The 22,066-nt window shown below is 41.4% G+C and overlaps 1 protein-coding gene across 2 annotated transcripts; it reads left to right on the forward strand.

The window, feature by feature from the left end:
- Window positions 1-1,175: 1,175 nt before the first annotated feature.
- On the forward strand, window positions 1,176-6,333 carry LOC127332056 (uncharacterized). Of its 2 annotated transcripts, none has more exons than XM_051358398.2 (7): window positions 1,176-1,604; window positions 1,922-2,182; window positions 4,062-4,257; window positions 4,385-4,595; window positions 5,310-5,377; window positions 5,462-5,500; window positions 5,992-6,333. In XM_051358398.2, the coding sequence occupies exons 1-7, from the start codon at window positions 1,324-1,326 to the stop codon at window positions 6,040-6,042; spliced, it is 1,107 nt and encodes a 368-aa protein (XP_051214358.1). In that variant the 5' UTR covers window positions 1,176-1,323; the 3' UTR covers window positions 6,043-6,333. The 2 variants fall into 2 exon arrangements, with proteins under 2 accessions (XP_051214358.1, XP_051214297.1); XM_051358337.2 differs by having other exon boundaries at window positions 1,178-1,604; window positions 5,235-5,377.
- Window positions 6,334-22,066: the final 15,733 nt, after the last annotated feature.

Here is a 22,066-nt window from a genome sequence, read left to right on the forward strand (position 1 = left end):
TTCAGTAAGCTATGCAATGTTGGCCCGTATATGTTAGCCGGCTCTTGATTCATATTGCTTCGGTTGTGACCTGATTCATATTACTTCAGCCATAGGCCATACTTGGACGGACAAGCCAGGCCGGCGGCAATGGTGGGTGACATGAATGTTAACCCATCGATACGTTTAATGATCATCTTTCACTAGGGGCTTCTTTTTTTTTTTTTTTTTTTTTTTTTGCTTTCAGATCCCTAATGGGTATTTGCCAATGTCCAATCAACTTTGGGTAGATAATCCAAGGTTGGTAAACTTTTGGGTAAAAACCCAATCTTCCTTTCTCATCACAGCGCTTCCCACATAGCATAAAACGGATCCGAGGCAGGAAGGGACGTTTGGTTCAGCGGAGTGATGAATCGATGGAGCTACGTAATAATGGGGATCGTGGGCACAGTGGTCCATTTGGTCGCTTTCTTTTTTTATGTGTCATCGTGTTTCAGTGTTGATCCTCAGGTTTTTTTTACAATCAGTACCACATATATTTATAGTAATAAATATTACATGGTAGAGATACACGAGCTGTCTCCAACGATTACAAAATAAAATCTAAAAGATACTAACAAATCTCCGAGGTCTTCAGATTTTTCTTCTTCCAGAACACAATCTTGTACTCTTTTGAAGGTAGCCGAAGATACATAACGAACCATAGACCTGTAAATACCGACGAAGGTTCTCCCATAATTTTAATTTGAGCCGCAATGTCAAGGTTGTGTGCACGCGCACAACCATTAAAGCTGTCATTCAACATCGACAAGAGTACCAACACCAGTATGTCAGGGAATAACAACAGACTAGCCTTATCGACATCGATGGAGAGCCAAAAGTATGAATCACCATTATCGAGGACGTAGTAGCCGGGACAAAAACTGTGAGGATAATCCTCCTCGTGGTAATAACGAGAAAAGAACCAAAAGCAATCTGGCGAAGCAAGATCTAAAGGTCCATACGCAGCGGGTTGTGATCTTTCAACACCATCATTTACGTCAGGAAGGAGATCTCGTCGTCGAACGAAAACCCGAATATCAAGATGATACCATAAAGGGAAACCAATAAAACGACGACTTATAGGATCCTTAGCTTAATTGTAGTATAGGATAGTGGGGGATATAGGACTCCCAGGAAGGCCAGGATAGTGGGGATATAGGACTCCTAGGCACTGGACGTCCAGGTTTTCGCCAACAGAGGCGGACGACGATCCAATCATGTTTTTTGTTGGTGGTCTCCGATCGAACGATTGCCCTCCTCAATCCCTCGCCGCCACTGTAGCCGCACCGCCACCGCGAAAACATGTACCCTCCGTGTCCCTTTTTGGTTCACCAGATGGTACACTTCGATTTCCCCAGAGCCGACGAGCGACAGATCTGCTCCATCCAATGTTGCGGGCAAGGCAAATTGATCGTTTCCCCTCCGAGGGGAAGCAGCCGCGACCGACTCGCCGCACTACGATCCTACCCCGGGCCAGTGATTGTTGTATTCGTAGATAGGAATGGGAAGTACCTCACGGATTATGGTTCTGTAGGCATTCATCTCCGGCACATGCACAGACTCTTGCTACAAGTCGTGAAACGGTATGCCCCTCTCGATCGGCATCATCCGTTTCGATCTGTTTCTGATCTAGTCGAAATCAAATAGCTCTGTTCATCCATCTGTGGGGATTGATTACTCCTAGTCGTGGGGTTGGGAAAGGAATGTTCCCCCTCGTGTAGTTACTCATATATTTCTGTCGGATTCATGTCGCAAGTTATCGGTAGATGATTTCGTTTTCTACCTGGAGGTAGATGATTTCTGATCTTTCTACTTCTAAAAGAGAAAAAACTTTTACAATCTCCTATAATTCAGATAATAATCGTTTGTCTGCTCATCAGTCTTGCTTGTTCCAATCCAGGCTTGAGGGGGATGCAAAACCTCTGCAACAATCGGACACTACAAGATTGGATGAATTGTCCATAACTGCCACTTCCTCATCCTATAAGCAGGACACCATTTGGCTTCGGCCAGAGTGTACATGGGGACTTGATTTCTACACCAGAGTTGATCACGCAGGATCTTTCCACACGTATCCTCATGTGGGTAGGCCATCTCACAACCTAGATGAAGTCTCCGAGGCCATCGATCGCTATCTTTTTCGCCATCTGGATCCAAAAATGTAAAGTTACTCAACTTTGATCTAGATTATCATTGGTTTACTTCTCCGTTTTGTGTTCAAATGCTTTTATAATGCTTCCATGATTTAGGCCATGGAACAATTTTTACATTATGAGTCATGGGAAAACAGATGGCCCCAAGGTCCGAGTATAGAAAACATGTCAAGTTGAAAGCAAAGAAAATACTAGCATACATTTATTTTTAAATTCCTGTCATAGGACCAAATTCCTGCCATGGGACCACGCAAAGTTACAGAAATATTTTGTACCTTTATCTGTTAGCAATTTATTTTCAAATACTGCACAATCATAAGAACAGGTGAAACTCAATGAAACGCGTAGATACGTGATGCGAAGAACTTTGTATTCTAGGTTTTATATGTATTTAATTTGTACAGCATGCTCGATTTTTAGCAAGGCACACCCCCACAATAGTCTTCTCATTTTTTTTTTGAAACGGAGGCAAAAGCTTTGCCTCATCTATTAATTAAGAAGAAGGTGCTCAATTTTTAGGAGAAAATTGAGCGAAAACCTACAACAATAGGGTCAAACCCTCACCAAGAGCACACCCACAAGAGAACAACACCAGAAGAAAGCAACCTCTAAACCAACTAGAAACTAGAACCGGCAACCCAAAAACACAACGTCGCAAAGAAAAACCCACTAAAAGGACATGACAACCTAAAAAGAGTCCACCACTTAAACAACTTCTCAAACTTCCCTTGTTTTGGTTCTTCTCCTTATCCTCCTGATAGATACCTTCTTAAGGGATTTCTCCACCTTCTTGATCATGTCCTCGGAGGCTTTACCTGCCAAGACGCATGCAATTTCCTTGCCATATCCAGGGCTAGCCGCCTCCAAACTAGCGAGCAAACCACAAAGCTCCTTTGCAAAAAGAGCATCTGAGTTGGGAACCAACACCGCTCCATGGTCCAAAGAGGCGAGGGACTGGCAAGGCTCCGACTGCGGTGGAGAGGATGTCGTGGCCACCTCCAAGTTCTCAAAAGAGCACAACGCCGACGGAAGCAGCACAAGAGAATCCTCACTCAACTCATGTAGCTCTCCCGTGATTTGCAACACCGGAGCCAAGAACTCGGCTATGTCCTCGCACTTAGGGTCAACCGACACAACAGGCTGCGACGACTAACAAGGCTCCGACTGAGGTGGAGAGGGTGTCGTGGCAACCTCCAAGTTCTCAAAAGAGCACAACGCAGAGAATCCCCATGCAACTCATGTAGCTCATGTCTTCACAACGGTCGATAGCCAGAATAGTGTCACAGACACAGCTAATTAGGTTCTGAAAATGGAAGATGGGTGCCTTGTTAAAACGAGGCAGTGAACTTCTAGGCATGTGAGCCATTCATCTTTATATGTTTTTGCTGTTTACTACGTGACCAAGCACAGCCACATCAGCGGGTTGGTTCATCTTATTCTCGCCCCTCTGTTGTGTTTTTTCCTCAGTGGGGCTGTACACAAAATTCAGTATTAAACTTTTCCCGCCCTAATTTAATTTGTATTGTGTTCATTTTTGCTATACTGGATATATTCCTGCATCGCCAATCTGTTTGTAAAACATGACATCTTCACTTATGCCTGTCCTATGCAACTTAGCTACCGTGAACTACCCCCTCTGTTCACTATAACCGTTCTTAGACCACTGCTAGTGAAGACCAAAAACTGTTTACTGAGGTGAAAATAAACCATGCTACGCTTTGATCAAGGCATTAAGCGAGACTAATGATCTCACCAAAACATCATGATCATTAAATCTAATGTACTCGCTAAACTAATTCACTCCCACCCTATGTCTTGCTGCTAGTGTCAGAATGAGCAAGCTAAGTACAGTCTGCTTACCATATTGATTTGTCTAATCTAAACTAGGCACAGGGAGCAGGATTTGGTTTCTCAAGAGAATAAGTGCACACTGGAGATGGCTATATGGCGACACATTCACTGGCCTGATGGCACAAGGAAGAGTCATTTGAGAACACTGCCACTTGATGAAAGACGATGTTCGATGCTCCAGTTGGTTAAAGCTTTGATGGACAAGTACAATGATGATCACAATCTTTCAGGGGTTTGCTCCTTTTCCCTCCCTCCTGCCCTCAGCCGTCCTGCTGCCTACCTGGGCCGCACTGGGTTTTACCATCTTAACCACTCATCTAGCAATCCATTGCTGATCAGATCTATTCTTCTTATTCTAGGATCTTGCATATGAGCTTCCATGTGTTGGGCGCTACCGGTATTTTCATGATGCTGATATTAAGGGGATTTACTATCATATCAACTTCACAGCAAATACAAAAGTATCTGATGACTCTGGCCTTGACAATCTATTATTTTTTGCTGAACTTGTGGAAAGAGGGCGTAATGAGTTGGTCGTCAGCTGTATCTGCAGGGTTAATCCTTCAGAAGGTATTCTATACACTTATCCTAACTTGGGTGAGTTTTGTGATGTATTCTCCGGATCAAACATATGATTCCTACATCAACTGATTTGTTTGCCCCTTTGTGTACCTAATTCATTATGCTTGATGTGTGGCCTGAAATGTCTAATCTACTGATACATCCGATTGCCTGGCGTAATGGTCGTAGCAACATTAGGAGCATTTAAATACTCTCTCCAGTACACACACAAAAAGTTACATTTGAACACCACCAGTATGTTCTAAACATTTAGATTTAGAACTTCAAAATCATATGCACAGATTTGTCTCAGGAAGTAATTCCATAGCATTATATCATTTGTTGGTCGTTATACATACTTATTTTGCAATGGGAACTACGTGTGGAATGAAGACCGTGTGTATCCAAAACGTCACTTTTATGTATGTACCTACGTATGTGCTTTGGCACCTCCTCTGAGCTAGCTGCCCCTGTTGTGAAGCCTTGTAGTGGCTATATAGGCCCCACATGATGCTTAAACTTTATACATTTGTAATATCTCAAACTGGTTTGTGCACAGCCATGTGTAATGACCGCATGCTTGTGTTTTATTACCTTCAACTATTATTATCCGTGTGTGTGCCTATGTTTCATTGCACTTATTTTCAGCAAGAGGTTGCTATGCTTGTTTGAGTGATGTTTATCACCCCAAGGCTGATTCGTACAGTGGTGGTCGCTTTGAAGATTGTCGCTCGAGGGGCATGTTTTGTTGTGATGGACCAGAGGAAAATTTGGGATGTACTCCTTCTGAAGTAAGTAGGATGATTTCCTGGCAAGTAGTACTTGACATTTATTGTGCTGCTTCATTCATTGTTGACTGCTGCTTGTCTTCACAGCTGGAAGCTGAGGAGATGTCTGCTAGAAGTATGTACGAGGTATTGTAATGACACATCTTGTTTGGTATTAGTAACATCTATATTCTATAGTAGGGGAGTGATGTTTTGGCACATGGGAGCATATGCTCCCTTTATTTTAAAAATGCATCTTAGATATATTTTAAAATGTTATAAAATTGAAACAAAAGAAACGCACATACATCTTCACGTGGTACGCCGCTTACAAAGTTGTTTCACGATAAATTGACTTGTAGTGTGACGTGTGTAAAAAAGACAAAATTTGGTGCTAAAAATAAGACTTTTCACCCGATTCCTTTTCTCTTCTTTACATAGACTATAAAACTTATCGGGGTTATTTGTTGCGAAACTTGATGAACTATATTGTAAAGATACATGTAGATTTGTTTTGTCAATTTTTTTTAAACTTCAGTTTTTTTTTTCGTAGAGGCCTAGGAGCCGAATTGAATTTCCGCTATAGTAGTATGATGTTTGATTTGATTATTCATTGTTTCTATATTTATTTCACTTAGGGTCTTGATCCTTCATGTTTTCTGGTGAGACAAAACCAAGTAAGGTGCTAGAGTGGAGTCTGAGAACGGTACTACAATGGAAGTGGCAGGAGTCAGTCCCTTGCATTTATCGCAAGCTGTGACAGAGTTGAAGTTATTATAGACATAATTTGCATAATATCATTGTGTTGGTACTAAGAAACCAAAAGAAAGCAGCTGCAAAAAAATATCAGAAGGCACACAGTTGTGAAATATCAAGATAAGAGTGATATATGTTTAACCAGATGTAGATTTTAATGAGCCGACCTTGGTTTATCATCTAAGTTGTCTCAATTTTATAGATCATAAATATTTTTGGTAAAAGGTTGTTGTTCTGGTTCATGATTACTTACGTTATTATCATCTTCATCTAAATTTTCATGCTTACTCACAGCATTATCGTCCACACCTAAATTTTCATGACCACTAGCATTGTTATTGTTTTCATCTAAATTTTCAATGGGTTGCTCAACAATTGGTAGAGCTAATTCTTGAGAATTACTAGCACTAGTTAAATGCCCGTGCGTTGCCCCGGTTATATACATATATTTTTGTAGTCACGTGTAAAGCTTAATACATGTAAATATACATACATACATATTCAGAAAATTGAAATTTTGACTTCGACATGTACATGTATACAAATTCTAGCCAAGTTGGCCATTTTGATGAGCCATTTAAGGTAGAATGAGGTAATTTACAGAAAACAATCTCAAATAAAGACATAATTTATAAAGAAATGCAAAGAGAAAAAGGAACAATAGTTGACCAATGAGGTAACTTACAAAAACAATCTCAAATCCTCAATAGTTCGAAAATACATAAAGAAACTAATGATACAACATAACTTATAGGTGAAGTAGATTTGATGTCACCGGATCAAATAGCTTCTTGATTTATTTTCAGGCTTCAGTATACGTAGTTCTATGGGCTTAGGAAGTGATTTGCAAAGCATACATCTATCTTTTATGGACGAATCGCCCAAAAAGCATGTCATACAAAGTCTGGATTCTCTTAATCTCTTCAGACTCATACATAATGCAGGAACTCTCTGACCCAATTTTCGCAGCAGACCCAGTCTTTGCTTGTAGTCCTCTTATTTGTAGAGCATCTTGAATACAGAATTGCCGAAAGCCAAATCTCCTCCATCGAGCTCGGGGTTCTCTCATCGCATGGAAGATGATGAGTGTCAACCCAGTGATGCAGAGAACACAACTCAGTATGCCCACACACAACTTGTCATTCACCATGAAATGTGCGGCTCTATCAAGGAAATTCATCATAGAAGCACGCACACACACTTATCGGAACGAACCAGAAGAATAAAATACAAAACTTTACAGACGCAAAATTAAAAGTTGGCCATGGTACCTGATTGTAATGCTGAGTGTGCCCAGCGGATGGCTGGTGCAAACATGTTAGCCACAAAATCGGTCTGTCTCCCCAACAAGCACTTAAAAGTTGCAATTTCGCTGAAACATTTCGGTTCAGTTCTCATACGATTACGATGAATAAATGAATTACGAGACGATCACGGAGCTCTCCGACAGCTCGAGTTTTTAGAAGACAGGGAAGTTCACATCATCAGATACACTGAAATCAACCGAACTGGGCATACATTTAGGTGGGACGCAAGAGACGTGGGCTTACCTACTCCCTTTTTCTTGACGATGAAGTTACCTCGACTTAGGCGAGTAGCACGCCCTTGAGGTTGGCAGAGAAGAGGTCGCCGCCGGCATCCTTCACCATGAAGCTCATCATGACGCGACAAGCGGCTGGCGCATTTGAGGTGCATCCCTGTGGTTCCCTATGAATTTGGTGATGTTCCTTGAACTGCTATCTCCGATAGAGCAGGGTCGAGTACTCGAGTTCGGCGTCGACCAGGTGGCACGCAGATAGGAGGGGTGGCCACGTCAACGTCCTGAACTTGATGAGGGGCGCCGTCGGGATCCATCCGACGGACATGAAGGGGGAATGGGAAAAGTACCGATCTCGACCGGCGAATTGCCGATCCATCTCCATCTCCACTACTTATAAAGGCAAGAAGTTTGTTGGAAAACTAAATCTTGGCCGTTCAGATGCGTTCATCTAGCGACGCAGATTCATTTGTTCTCCCCCTCACCTCTCACACCACCCTTCCCCCCTCCCTAAAATCACGCAGCTACTAGGTAACTTCCTTCGAAACTCCAGATCCCCACCCGCACACACTGATTTCACAGACGGGAATCGCGTTATGACATAATTAATGCCGGTAAATCCTCTTTTCTTCCTGATTTATCGCCCTCACACCCATATGGGGAGCTCCTTCTTTCTGATAGGCAAGTAGCCGAGTAGACAAACTCAATCAATACTTCGACGGGGATCTGCGGGCGCTGGAGGGGATGGATCATCAACGCTGGTGGAGAGCGCATATGGCGGCGAGGAGGCGGAAGGCGTGCCCCGGCGAGGGTGTCACCTTGGGGGCCTCATCGCGCTCACAACCGGCAGTCCGAGCATGTCGTGATCTACGACTGCCAGCTCGCCGTGCACGACGCCTCAGCCGCTTTCCGGCCTCTGTCGCCGTCCTTGCTGTTCCAGCCTCCAATGCAGCCCACATCGGCTCTAGCGCTGCCACGCTCGATGTCGTTGCCTCTGTTGTCCGGCACTTCATCTTCCAGGTGAAGCCCTAAGCCCATCACGTTTCACTTATTATAGGTTTCTGCTCTTCGTCGACCTGTATGACACCAGAATTTTGCAGGGTTCTAACAAAGAGATTTCTGAATTCCTCCCTAGATCAAACGATTCTACCGAAGTTCTGCAGATGGCATCCCACTCGCCTTGATGGTACACTTCCACTGTTTTCCGGCTGTGATATGTGAGTTATACCATTTATCAAACATATATTTACTTTCTGATATCTTCCTAAAACACTTGTGTGCCCCCACATCTTTCTAAATCACTTTTGCATGCAGCACAACAGCCAACCAACTTATGTTTATACAGACCAGGTTCAGGAAATTATGCCGGTGCCATTATCCTGCACACTTGATGCATTATATTATATTATCCCTGAAAAGTACCAAAGTTTGTCTTGCCGTTGTTTATTTCGCTCTTATCTCTGAGATGCTAGAGTGCTAGACAAAAAAAATCTTCTAGGAAGTGAGTGCATTCTTCATGGTCTGAATGATCACTTTTCTATACTAACATCAGTGTATTATTTCGAAGTGTCAGAAATATTTAGATGGTAGTTTTTTTATTGTACAGACACAAATATTTAATCCTTGAGCCATGCATATGGAACTAAGAAAGGTTGCAAGAGAGATTTGTTGTTTTTCTTCCATGCAAGTTTTTTTGCATTATTCATCTTAAAATTATGTTATTCACTCTAAATATTCCAAGAAATCAATTCTATGTTTGAATGAGATTTTATGGTGATTGATATGAAAATGGTCTGCACCTGGTTGCATCTTTGTTCAAATAAAGACTTTGTAATCATGTTGGGATACACACTTGAACACTTCGTTGATAATATTAGTTTCTGTTCATTCTTCAATTAAACAAGATACATGATTCGTTTCAAACTTATAACATGCATATAACTTCGGTAGCGGTGAGAGGCTCTGCGAGGATGTTATATGTTGGTGGTACCTTAGAGCTCTAGATTTAGCTCGATTGTATATCCCAAAGCCTAGCAGTGCTTGAAGGAAACATAGGAGAAGCAAAGGGACATGACAAGCTTCATCATTAGATCCATATGTTAAAGTACAACTATTGCTCCTAACTTGCATAGATACTGCGAGACATGAAATGCATATGGTGTCTATGTGCAAGGAATAACAAGAACATCATTCAGCACGATCACTGGGCTTAAATCTAAGGTAGTACTTTCATAACTATCCATATAATGTCATGTGCATGATTACTGTCTTTTGCCCTCTGTCAAATGTATGCTATATGTGCTCCATTTTACAATACGAAATAATTTATAACCTACAACTTTCTAAACTTTCAGCTATGGGCTAAAATGGCATTATGGTGACCGTCAACCAGCGTCTGATGGTAATGAAAACAAAGTAAGATGATGATACTTGGAACACTTGAACTTCTATATAGGAACCGCATAGCCTCATTGTCTCTTATGTTTTCATATTGAAATCCTGAGCTGAACCTATAATACATGATGTGCTTTCTTTTTTGGTAAATGCTCTACAACTTCTTTTCTGATGTTTGCTCCTTTTTATTTTTCTGATTATCATGGTAAAGGTGTCAGTATTGCACAACTCAAGCCTCTACAAAATATTCTAACAATTTACATTGTTAAGCTGTTGATGATTGGAATTTTTGCTAACTTTTTGTTGTCATATGCACATCTAGGTGAACTAGCAAGAATATTTTATCTTGCTTCTACAACCTACTTTTTTTGATAGAGGGAATATATTAATATCAAGAAGATACCAATTACACCCAGCCTCTGCAACAACCCACCACCCTAATGGCACTACGGATGCACACAGCCAAAAACAAGAAAATAAAACTAAGAAACAAAAGTCCCGCTACAGTATCTCGGGCCTAACAACAACAATACATCCACCGCCAAGACAACACCAGACTCTCCAAAAACGACGCCTCCAAGAAGGGAACAGTGCTCAAACACCGTCGTCGCCCGATCAAAGATCTTAGGTTTTCACCCCGAAGATAGTCCCCCTCTCAAAACAATGCCTCCGCCAAGGTCATTGCCAGGCACAACCAATTAAGGCCAGACCTTGGGTTTCACCTTGAAATGTAGGACTCTGCACTTCACCTATGTTGTCGCCCCCACTTTCATACCGCTGCTGTGAATCCCGGAACACCAAGCAAGTCCCTCAACAGCTCAGAGACTTGAACCTCCCTTAGCTAGTCCTCCCCTCCGGCCTTCATGAAATTCTCTTCTTCCGACTTTCATCATGGATCCATAGTCACTTGATGTCAACACAGAAAAAAGAACTTTGCGCCGCTCCCTCCAGAACCAATCCGTCGGAATAAAAACATGGGTGCGCACGACCGAATACCTCTGATCCAGCAAACTCTAGGCAAAATCACTGTTACATTCGCCGGTGGAGCCTTCCGAAACTCAACACTCCGGCCAGATCACGAGTCCAGGCTTCCGGTAGGTCATCCTCTTCACGCAAGAGAGGCTCTAGGACCGCCGCCTTTATTCAGGTCGGACCCCCACGTCGGCAACCATCCTGGGCTGGCCACTCCAACCCTCCACCGATGACACCATCGCCGGCTTCCAAGCTCCTCCATCTCGCCGCCGGAACGCGGTGATAGATCAAGCCCAAGCCCGCACCCCACAACATATTACCGCAATGCATGGTCTGTCATCTTACTTGGTGATTTGTTTGGTCTGTTAGAATAATTATGCACAGAACCATTGTTGTAGTCTATTGTAATTGTTTTCAAAATTATACTACCTTATAGTACGTGATCGTGTAGTTTTTTTTTTGAATCTTTCACCGGGGGGGAGAGGATCCCCACCTGAATATATTGCATGAAGAACTGTTTTGTAGGTTAGAGAGGGAGAGGTAGTCACGCCACATGTCAGCGTGTACTCTCAATTCCGCTTTCTTGAAGCGGTGGGACCATAGAGTGAGGTCTGAAATAATGTTGCTAAGTGTCGTCGCCGCTGATTGATCAACCGCTCTGAATACTTTGGCGTTTCTGGCATCCCAAATCTTCCATAGTATAATGAGGGCGACGGGGTTCCATATGGAGGAGGGAAGGTTGTTGGGTAGCGGCAAAGACCATATGTCCGAGAATGTGTTGGCATTTGGTGTAATGGCCAGGCGCCTCCAAATCGCTGCTGATGTTGGACAGTGGAAGAACAGGTGAGAGCGATCCTCGACTGGTGCTTGGCATCTCGGGCAATCTTGCGATGTGATGATCGTGTAGTTTAGATTTTCCCATATTTACTTGAGACTTTGTATGGTCACCGCAAGCAGAGATATTTGTTTGATTTCTTTCTCGGGAACTCCCGCTGATACTCTTAGGTCTGTTTTGGCTGCTTGCTGAACATATTTCCAAACAATTTGTAAGAACTAGGATCTCCAAGATTTGTGTTCACCAATAAAGAGAAAATGGCGAGCCGGCAGAGAATCAGGAAGCGCTATACACAGATTGAGTGAGTGTTCCTATACCAATGTATTCACGTTTTTGAATTTATTTTCTAAAATGGGTATAAGGGATTTTGGCCCATTTTTCTTTCCGAGTCCTACATGTCAGTGGAATGGTTATGGAATATCTATTTATGTTCTCCTATTTCTAACGTATCTCCAGTTACATCGTTAATTCAATATGTGCTATTGATACTTATAATAAGTGTTGTCTTGGGATTAGACGTGTTGGAGATATGCCCAAGAGGCAATAATAAAATGGTTATTATAATATATCGTCGTGTTTATGATAAATGTTTGCATACCATGCTATAATTGTACTAACCGAAACATTGATACATGTGTGTTATGTAAATAACAAGGAGTCCCTAGTAAGCCTCTTGTATAAGATGATCATGGTTTCGTGATCATGAACATTGGATGTTATGAATAACAAGTTTATGTCATTAGATGAATGATATAATGGACACACACCCAAATAAGCGTAGCATAAGATCACGTCATTAAGTTCAACTTGCTATAAGCTTTCATATACATAATAACCTAGTCATTCGACCATGAGATCATGTAAATCACTTATACCATAAGGGTACTTTGATTACATCAAACGCCACTGCGTAAATGAGTGGTTATAAAGATGGGATTAAGTATTCGGAAAGTATGAGTTGAGACATATTGATCAAGAATGGGATTTGTCCATCCCGATGACGGATAGATATACTCTGGGCCCTCTCGGTGGAATGACATCTAGTTAGCTTGCAAGCATGTGACAAGGTCAGAAGAGATGACATACCACGGTACGAGTAAAGAGTACTTGTCGGTAACAAGGTTGAACTAGGTATGGAGATACCGATGATCGAACCTCGAACAAGTAAAGTATCGCGCGACAAAGGGAATTGGTATCGTATGTTAATGGTTCTTTCGATCACGAAGTCATCGTTGAATATGTGGGAGCTATTATGGATCTCCAGGTCCGGCTATTAGTTATTGATCGGAGAAGAGTCTCGATCATGTCCGCATAGTTCTCGAACCGTAGGGTGACACACTTAAGGTTTGATGCCGTTTTAAGTAGATATGGAATATGGAATGGAGCTCGAATGTTGTTCGGAGTCTCGGATGGGATCCAAGACATCACGAGGAGGTTCGGAATGGTTCAGAGAATAAGATTCATATATGGGAAGTCATTTTCCGGGGTTCGGAAAAAGTCCGGTGTTTTGACCGGAGCATCTAGAAGGTTTTGGAAGGACTGGAATAGTCCAGAATATTATGGAAGGTTCCGGAAGTGTCCGGGACGACCCGGGCTTTCTAAGGAAGTCCGGAGGGTTCCAAAATAGGTGCAACCACGTTGCCTTGTGGGAAAAGGAGTCTTTCCTTAATGCAATTTCGGAATTGGCAAAAGAATCCGAGTAGGAGTAGGTTTTCGAAACCGGAAATCTGTCAGAACTCAGTCAAACTTGGGGGCAGGTTTTTGGACGACCCAAGGGGCTTGGCCACCTATTTAAAGGGACCAAGGGGCACCCCAAGGGCACCCCAAGTCGCAGCCCAAGCTCCCTCTCCCAAACCCTAGCCTCTCCCCTCCTCCTTCTTCTCCCGCAGTGCTTACGGCGAAGCCCTGCCGGAGATCTCCACCACCACCGCCACCACGCCGTCAGGCTGGCGGGATTCTAAGGAGGATCTACTACATCCGCTGCCCGCTGGAATGTAGTGAAGGACGTCGTCATCAACACCGTACGTGTGACCGAGTACGGAGGTGCTGCCCGACTGTGGCACCGTCAAGATCTTCTACGCGCTTTTGAAAGCGGCAAGTGATCGACTACAACAACAACGAGTTGGAAATCTTCGAGGATTAGTCTCATGATCTTCTCCGTTGCTACCATCTGCTAGATTGGATCTTGGCTTGTTATTCGTTCTTGCGGTAGAAAAAAATTTGTTTTCTATGCTACGAATCCCATCAGTGGTATCAGAGCCGTGTCTATGCATAGATTGGTTGCACGAGTAGAACACAATGGTTTTGTGGGCATTGATGCTTTTGTTGTCTCTTGTTATGTGTACTTTGCATCTTGCGGGATGGTGGGATGAAGCGGCCCGGCTAACTTTACATGACCGCGTTCATGAGACTTGCTCCATGCTCGACATGCAACTTGTATTGCATAAGTGGCTTTGCGGGTGTCTGTCTCTTTCACCATAGTGAAGATTCAATCTACTCTTTCTATTGACAACACTAGTATCACCGTTGTGGTTCATATTCGTAGGTAGATTGGATCTTACTCGAAAACGCTAAATCACGTAAAATATGCAAACCAAATTAGAGGCGTCTAACTTGTTTTTGCAGGGTTTGGTGATGTGATATGGCCATGATGTGATGATGAATATGTATGAGATGATCATTATTGTATTGTGGCAACCGGCAGGAGCCTTATGGTTGTCTTTATATTTCATGTAGTAGTATTATTTCAAAGTAGTTGTAATAGTTGCTACATGTGGTGAACAACCATGAAGACGGCGCCATGGACCTTGACGCTACGGCGACGATGATGGAGATCATGCACGTTGATGATGGAGATCATGTCCGTGCTTTGGAGATGAAGATCAAAGGCGCAAAGACTAAAGGGCCATATCATATCACATATGAATTGCATGTGATGTTAATCGTTTATGCATCTTATCTTGCTTAGATCGCGGCGGTAGCATTATAAGATGATCCCTCACATTAATATCAAGATAATAAAGTGTTTTCCCCTCGTATGCACCGTTGCTACAGTTCATCGTTTTGAAACATCTCGTGATGATCGGATGTGATAGATTCTACGTTCACATACAACGGGTGTAAGTGATACGTCTCAAACGTATCTATAATTTCTTATGTTCCATGCTACTTTTATGATGATACTCACATGTTTTATACACACTTTATGACATTATTATGTATTTTCCGGCAATAACCTATTGACGAGATGCCGGAGAGCCAGTGTTTTCTGCCGTTTTTTGTTTCAGAAATCCTACAAAGGAAATATTCTCGGAATTGGACGAAATCAACGCCCAGGGTCTTATTTTTCCACGAAGCTTCCAGAAGACCGAAGGGGATACGAAGTGGGGCCACGAGGGCCCGTACCCATAGGACGGCGCGGCCAGCATGGGGCCCGCGCCGGCCTATGGTGTGGGCCCCTCGTCAGCCCTCCGACTCTGCCCTTCCACCTATTTATTCCCTCCGTCGCAAAAACCCTTTTACCGAGAGCCACGATACGGGAAACCTTCCAGAGATGCCGCCGCCAATCCCATCTCGGGGGATTCAGGAGATCGCCTCCGGCACCCTGCCGGAGAGGGGAATCATCTCCCGGAGGACTCTACATCGCCATGATCGCCTCCGGATTGATGTGTGAGTAGTTCACCCCTGGACTATGGGTCCATAGCAGTAGCTAGATGGTTGTCTTCTCCTCATGTCCTATCATGTTTAGATGTTGTGAGCTGCCTATCATGATCAAGATCATCTATTTGTAATTCTACATGTTGTGTTTGTTGGGATCCGATGAATATGGAATACTATGTCAAGTTGATTATCAATCTATGATCTATGTGTTGTTTATGATCTTGCATGCTCTCCGTTGCTAGTAGAGGCTCTGGCCAAGTTGATACTTGTAACTCCAAGAGGGAGTATTTATGCTCGATAGTGGGTTCATGCCTCCATTAAATCTGGGATAGTGACAGAAAGTTCTAAGGTTGTGGATGTGCTGTTGCCACTAGGGATAAAACATCGATGCTTTGTCTAAGGATATTTGTGTTGATTACATTACGCACCATACTTAATGCAATTGTCTGTTGTTTGCAACTTAATACTGGAAGGGGTGCGGATGCTAACCCGAAGGTGGAGTTTTTGGGCATAGATGCATGCTGGATAGCGGTCTATGTACTTTGTCGCAATGCCCGATTAAATCTCACTCTACTCATCATGATATGTATGTGCATTGTTATGCCCTCTTTATTTGTCAATTGCCCAACTGTAATTTGTTCACCCAACATGCTTTATCGTATTGGAGAGACACCACCAGTGAACTGTGGACCCCGGTACATTCTTTTACAACTGAATACAATCTACTGCAAACATTGTTCTTTACTGTTCTTCGCATACAAACATCATTTTCCACACCATACATTTAATCCTTTGTTTACAGCAAGCCGGTGAGATTGACAACCTCACTGTTAAGTTGGGGCAAAGTATTTGGATTGTGTTGTGCAGGTTCCACGTTGGCGCCGGAATCCCTGGTGTTGCGCCGCACTACACTCCGTCACCAACAACCTTCACGTGCTCCTTGACTCCTACTGGTTCGAAAAACCTTGGTTTCTTACTGAGGGAAAACTTGCTGATGTACGCATCACACCTTCCCCTTGGGGTTCCCAACGGGCATGTGCTTTATGCGTCAACAAGCTCTTTTTCTAGCGCCGTTGCCGGGGAGATCAAGACACGCTGCAAGGGGAGTCTCCCACATCCAATCTCTTTACTTTGTTTTTGTCTTGCTTTACTTTATTTTATTTACTGTCTTGTTTGTTTTCCTCATATCAAAAACACACAAAAAAATTAGTTACTTGCATTTACTTTATTTACTGTCTTGTTTGCGTTCTCATTATTAAAAACACAAAAAAATTAGTTACTTGCATTTACTTTATTTAGTTTGCTTTATTTTACTATTGCTAAAATGGGTACTCCTGAGAATACTAAGTTGTGTGACTTCACTAGCACAAATAATAATGATTTCCTATGCACACCTATTGCTCCACCTCCTACTATAGCAGAATTTTTTTGAAATTAAACCTGCTTTACTAAATCTTGTTATGAGAGAGCAATTTTCTGGTGTTAGTTCTGATGATGCTGCTGCCCATCTTAATAATTTTGTTGAACTTTGTGAAATGCAAAAGTATAAGGATGTAGATTGTGACATTATAAAATTAAAATTGTTTCCTTTCTCCTTAGGAGGAAGAGCTAAAGATTGGTTGCTATCTTTGCCTAAGAATAGTATTGATTCATGGACTAAATGTAAGGATGCTTTCATTGGTAGATATTATCCTCTCGCTAAAATTATATCTTTGAGAAGTAGCATAATGAATTTTAAGCAATTGGATAATGAGCATGTTGCTCAAGCATGGGAAAGAATGAAATCTTTGGTTAAAAATTGCCCTACCCATGGACTGACTACTTGGATGATCATCCAAACCTTTTATGCAGGATTGAATTTTTCTTCGCGGAACCTATTGGATTCAGCTGCTGGAGGTACTTTTATGTCCATCACTCTAGGCGCCGCAACAAAGCTTCTTGATGATATGATGATTAATTACTCTGAATGACACACGGAAAGAGCTCCACAAGGTAAGAAGGTAAATTCTGTTGAAGAAACATCCTCCTTGAGTGATAAGATTGATGCTATTATGACTATGCTTGTAAATGGTAGATCTAATGTTGATCCTAATAATGTTCCTTTAGCTTCATTGGTTGCTCAAGAAGAGCATGTTGATGTGAACTTCATTTAAAAAAATAATTTCAACAGCAATGCTTATAGGTATAATTCTGGTAACAACTATAGGCCATATCCTTCTAATAAAGGTAACGGTTATGGTAATTCTTATTGTAATTCTTACAACAATAATAGGAGTATACCCTCTGGTCTTGAAGCTATGCTTAAAGAAGTTATTAGTACACAAACTGCTTTTAACAAATCTGTTGAAGAAAAGCTTGGTAAAATTGATATTCTTGCTTCTAAAGTTGATAGTCTTGCTGCTGATGTTGATCTTTTAAAATTGAAAGTTATGCCTAATGAAACTAAAGATATTAAGTCATTTGCTACAACAAACGCTATCCAAGTTCGAATTAATGAAAATATTAGATTGATGGCTGAATTGCATGCTAGGTGGGAAAGAAAAGAAAATGCTAAAGAGAATAATGTACCTAAAGTTTGGACTATTACCACCACTAGTAATGTTGATGCTTCACATGTTGCTACACCTCCTAATATCAATGGTAAAATAATTCGTGTTAGCAATGTTTCTACTCCTAATGCAAAGCGTGCAAAACTGCCTGAAACTGCTAAAACTGCTGAAACTGCTTGTGATAAAACTGCTGAAATTTTTCAAAATATTGGGGACAATGATCCCATTGCTTTAGATCATAATAGTTTAGATTTTGATGATTGTCACATCTCTGAAGTTATAAAGTTCTTACAAAAACTTGCTAGAAGTCCTAATGCTAGTGCTATAAATTTGGCCTTTACAAAACATATTACAAATGCTCTCATTAAAGCTAGAGAAGAGAAATTAAAACTTGAAACTTCTATTCCTAGGAAGTTGGAAGATGGTTGGGAGCCCACCATTAAGATGAAGGTCAATGATTTTGATTGTAATGCTTTATGTGATCTTGGTGCAAGTATTTCCGTTATGCCAAAGAAAATCTATAATATGCTTGACTTGCTACCATTGAAAAATTGTTATTTGGATGTTAATCTTGCTGATAATTTTACAAAGGAACCTTTGGGGAGGATTGATAAAGTTCGCATTACGGTTAACAATAACCTTGTCCCCGTTGATTTTGTTGTCTTGGATATTGAATGCAATGCATCTTGTCCCATTATTTTGGGAAGACCTTTTCTTCGAACTGTTGGTGCTATTATTGATATGAAGGAAGGTAATATTAAATATCAATTTTCTCTCAAGAAAGGTATGGAACACTTCCCTAGAAAGAGAATGAAGTTACCTTTTGATTCTATTATTAGAACAAATTATGATGTTGATGCTTCATCTCTTGATGTTACTTGATTCACACTTTCTGCGCCTAGCTGAAAGGCGTTAAAGAAAAACGCTTATGGGAGACGACCCATTATTTTACTTCTGCACTTTTGTTTTATATTTGAGTCTTGGAAGTTGTTACTACTGTAGCAACCTCTCCTTATCTTTATTTTATTGCATTGATGTGCCAAGTAAAGTCTTTGATAGTAAAGATGATACTAGATTTGGATTACTGCACAAAAATAGATTTCTTACTGTCACGAAATTGAGCCGCCCCCTCTGTAGGTAATTCAGAAAAATCTGCCAATTTACGTGCGTGATCCTCAGATATGTACGCAACTTTCATTCAATTTGAGCATTTTCATCTGAGCAAGTTAAGTGCTTCAGAAAAATTCGTCTTTACGGACTGTTCTGTTTTGACAGATTCTGCCTTTTATTTCGCATTGCCTGTTTTGCTATGTTTGATGGATTTATTTGTTCCATTAACTTTCGATAGCTTTGTTCAATGTCCAGAAGTGTTAAGAATGATTATGTCACCTCTGAATATGTGAATTTTTGATTATGCACTAACCCTCTAATGAGTTTGTTTTGAGTTTGGTGTGGAGGAAGTTTTCAAGGATCAAGAGAGGAGGATGATACAATAGGATCAAGAAGAGTGAAAACTCTAAGCTTGGGGATGCCCCCGTGGTTCATCCCTGCATATTTCAAGAAGACTCAAGCATCTAAGCTTGGGGATGCCCAAGGCATCTCCTTCTTCATCGACAACTTATCAGATCACCTCTAGTGAAACTATATTTTTATTCCGTCACATCTTATGTGCTTTACTTGGAGCGTCTGTATGTTTTTATTTTTGTTTTTGTTTGAATAAAATTGGATCCTAGCATTCTTTGTTTGGGAGAGAGACACGCTCCGCTGTTGCATATGAACACATGTGTTCTTAGCTTTACTCTTAATGTTCATGGCGAAGGTTGAAACTGCTTCGTTCATTGTTATATGGTTGGAAACAGAAAATGCTTCATGTGGTAATTGGTATAATGTCTTGAATAATTTGATACTTGGCAATTGTTGTGCTCAAATAGATCATGTTTAAGCTCTTGCATCATGTACTTTGCACCTATTAATGAAGAAATACCGTAGATCTTGTTGAAATTTGGTTTTCATGATTGGTCTCTCTAGAGTCTAGATATTTTCTGGTGAGGGTTTGAACAACAAGGAAGACAGTGTAGAGTCTTATAATGCTTGCAATATGTTCTTATGTAAGTTTTGCTGTACCGGTTCATACTTGAGTTTGCTTCAAACAACCTTGCTAGCCTAAGCCTTGTATTGAGAGGGATTACTTCTCGTGCATCCAAAATCCTTGAGCCAAAAACTATGCCATTTGTGTCCATCATACCTACCTACTACATGGTATTTCTCTGCCATTCCAAAGTAAATTGCTTGAGTGCTACCTTTAAAATTTCATTCTTTGTCTTTGCAATATATAGCTCATGGGAGCAATAGCTTAAAAACTATTTTGATGAAGAATATGTCGCTTATGTATCTTATTTCTTATAAGTTGCTTGTTGAGCGGTAACCATGTTCCTGGGGACGCCATCAACTATTTCACCTTTGTTGAATATCATGTGAGTTGCTATGCATGTTCGTCTTGTCTGAAGTAAGGGTGATTTATCATGATCAAATGGTTTGAGTATGCATATTGTTAGAGAAGAACATTGGGCAGCTAACTAAAGCCATGATCCATGGTGGAAGTTTCAGTTTGGACAACAATCCTCAATCTCTTATGAGAATATTATATATTGTTGACTGCTTATGCATTAAAGAGGAGTCCATTATCTGTTGTCTATGTTGTCCCGGTATGGATGTCTAAGTTGAGAATAATCAAAAGCGAGAAATCCAATGCGAACTTTCTCCTTAGACCTTTGTACAGGCGGCATAGAGGTACCCCTTTGTGACACTTGGTTGAAACATATGCTATGCAATGATAATCCATGTAAATCCAAGCTAATTAGGACAAGGTGCGGGCACTATTGGTATACTATGCATGAGGCTTGCAACTTATAGGATATCTTATGCGTAACACATATGAATTATTACTACCGTTGACAAAATTGTTTCTATGTTTTCAAAATAAAAGCTCTAGCACAAATATAGCAATCCATGCTTCCCTCTGCGAAGGGCCATTCTTTTACTTTATGTTGAGTCAGTTTACCTACTTCTTTCCACCTTAGAAGCAAACACTTGTGTCAACTGTGTGCATTGATTCCTATATACTTGCTTATTTGCATTCATCATATTACTTTGTGTTGACAATTATCCATGAGATATACATGTTGAAGTTGAAAGCAACTGCTGAAACTTATATCTTCATTCGTGTTGCTTCAAAACTTTCTACTAAGAATCTATTGCTTTATGAGTTAACTCCTATGCAAGAATTATTGATGCTTGTCTTGAAAGCACTATTCATGAAAAGTTTTTGCTATATGATTCGTTATTTATTCATTGTCTTTACCATTGCTTCGAATCACTTCATTCATCTCATATGCTTTACAATAGTATTGATCAAGATTATGATAGCATGTCACTTCAGAAATTATCCTTGTTATCGTTTACCTACTCGAGGGCGAGTAGGAACTAAGCTTGGGGATGCTTGATACGTCTCAAACGTATCTATAATTTCTTATGTTCCATACTACTTTTATGATGATACTCACATGTTTTATACACACTTTATGTCATTATTATGCATTTTCCGACACTAACCTATTGACGAGATGCCGAAGAGCCAGTTGCTATTTTCTGTTGTTTTTGGTTTCAGAAATCCTACAAAGGAAATATTCTCGGAATTGGACGAAATCAACGCCCAGGGTCTTATTTTTTCACGAAGCTTCCAGAAGACCGAAGGGGATATGAAGTGGGGCCACGAGGGCCCGTACCCATAGGGCGGCGCGGCCAGCATGGGGCCCGCGCCGGCCTATGGTGTCGGCCCCTCGTCAGCCCTCAGACTCTGCCTTTCCGCCTATTGATTCCCTCCGTCGCGAAAACCCTTTTACCGAGAGCCACGATACGGAAAACCTTCCAGAGACGCCGCCGCCAATCCCATCTCGGGGGATTCAGGAGATCGCCTCCGGCACCCTGCCGGAGAGGGGAATCATCTCCTG

The sequence above is a fragment of the Lolium perenne genome, chromosome 1 (genome assembly GCF_019359855.2).
Source record: "Lolium perenne isolate Kyuss_39 chromosome 1, Kyuss_2.0, whole genome shotgun sequence".
Classification (NCBI taxonomy): Eukaryota; Viridiplantae; Streptophyta; class Magnoliopsida; order Poales; family Poaceae; genus Lolium; species Lolium perenne.

Bases quoted from the DNA above. Each gene is read 5' to 3' on its own strand.
- LOC127332056 (XM_051358337.2), top strand. From the start codon at position 1,324: ATGTACCCTCCGTGTCCCTTTTTGGTTCACCAGATGGTACACTTCGAT. The intron at 4,596-5,234 runs GTATTCTATACA...ACTTATTTTCAG, and splicing joins CAGGGTTAATCCTTCAGAAG to CAAGAGGTTGCTATGCTTGT. The intron at 5,501-5,991 runs GTATTGTAATGA...TATTTCACTTAG, and splicing joins CTGCTAGAAGTATGTACGAG to GGTCTTGATCCTTCATGTTT.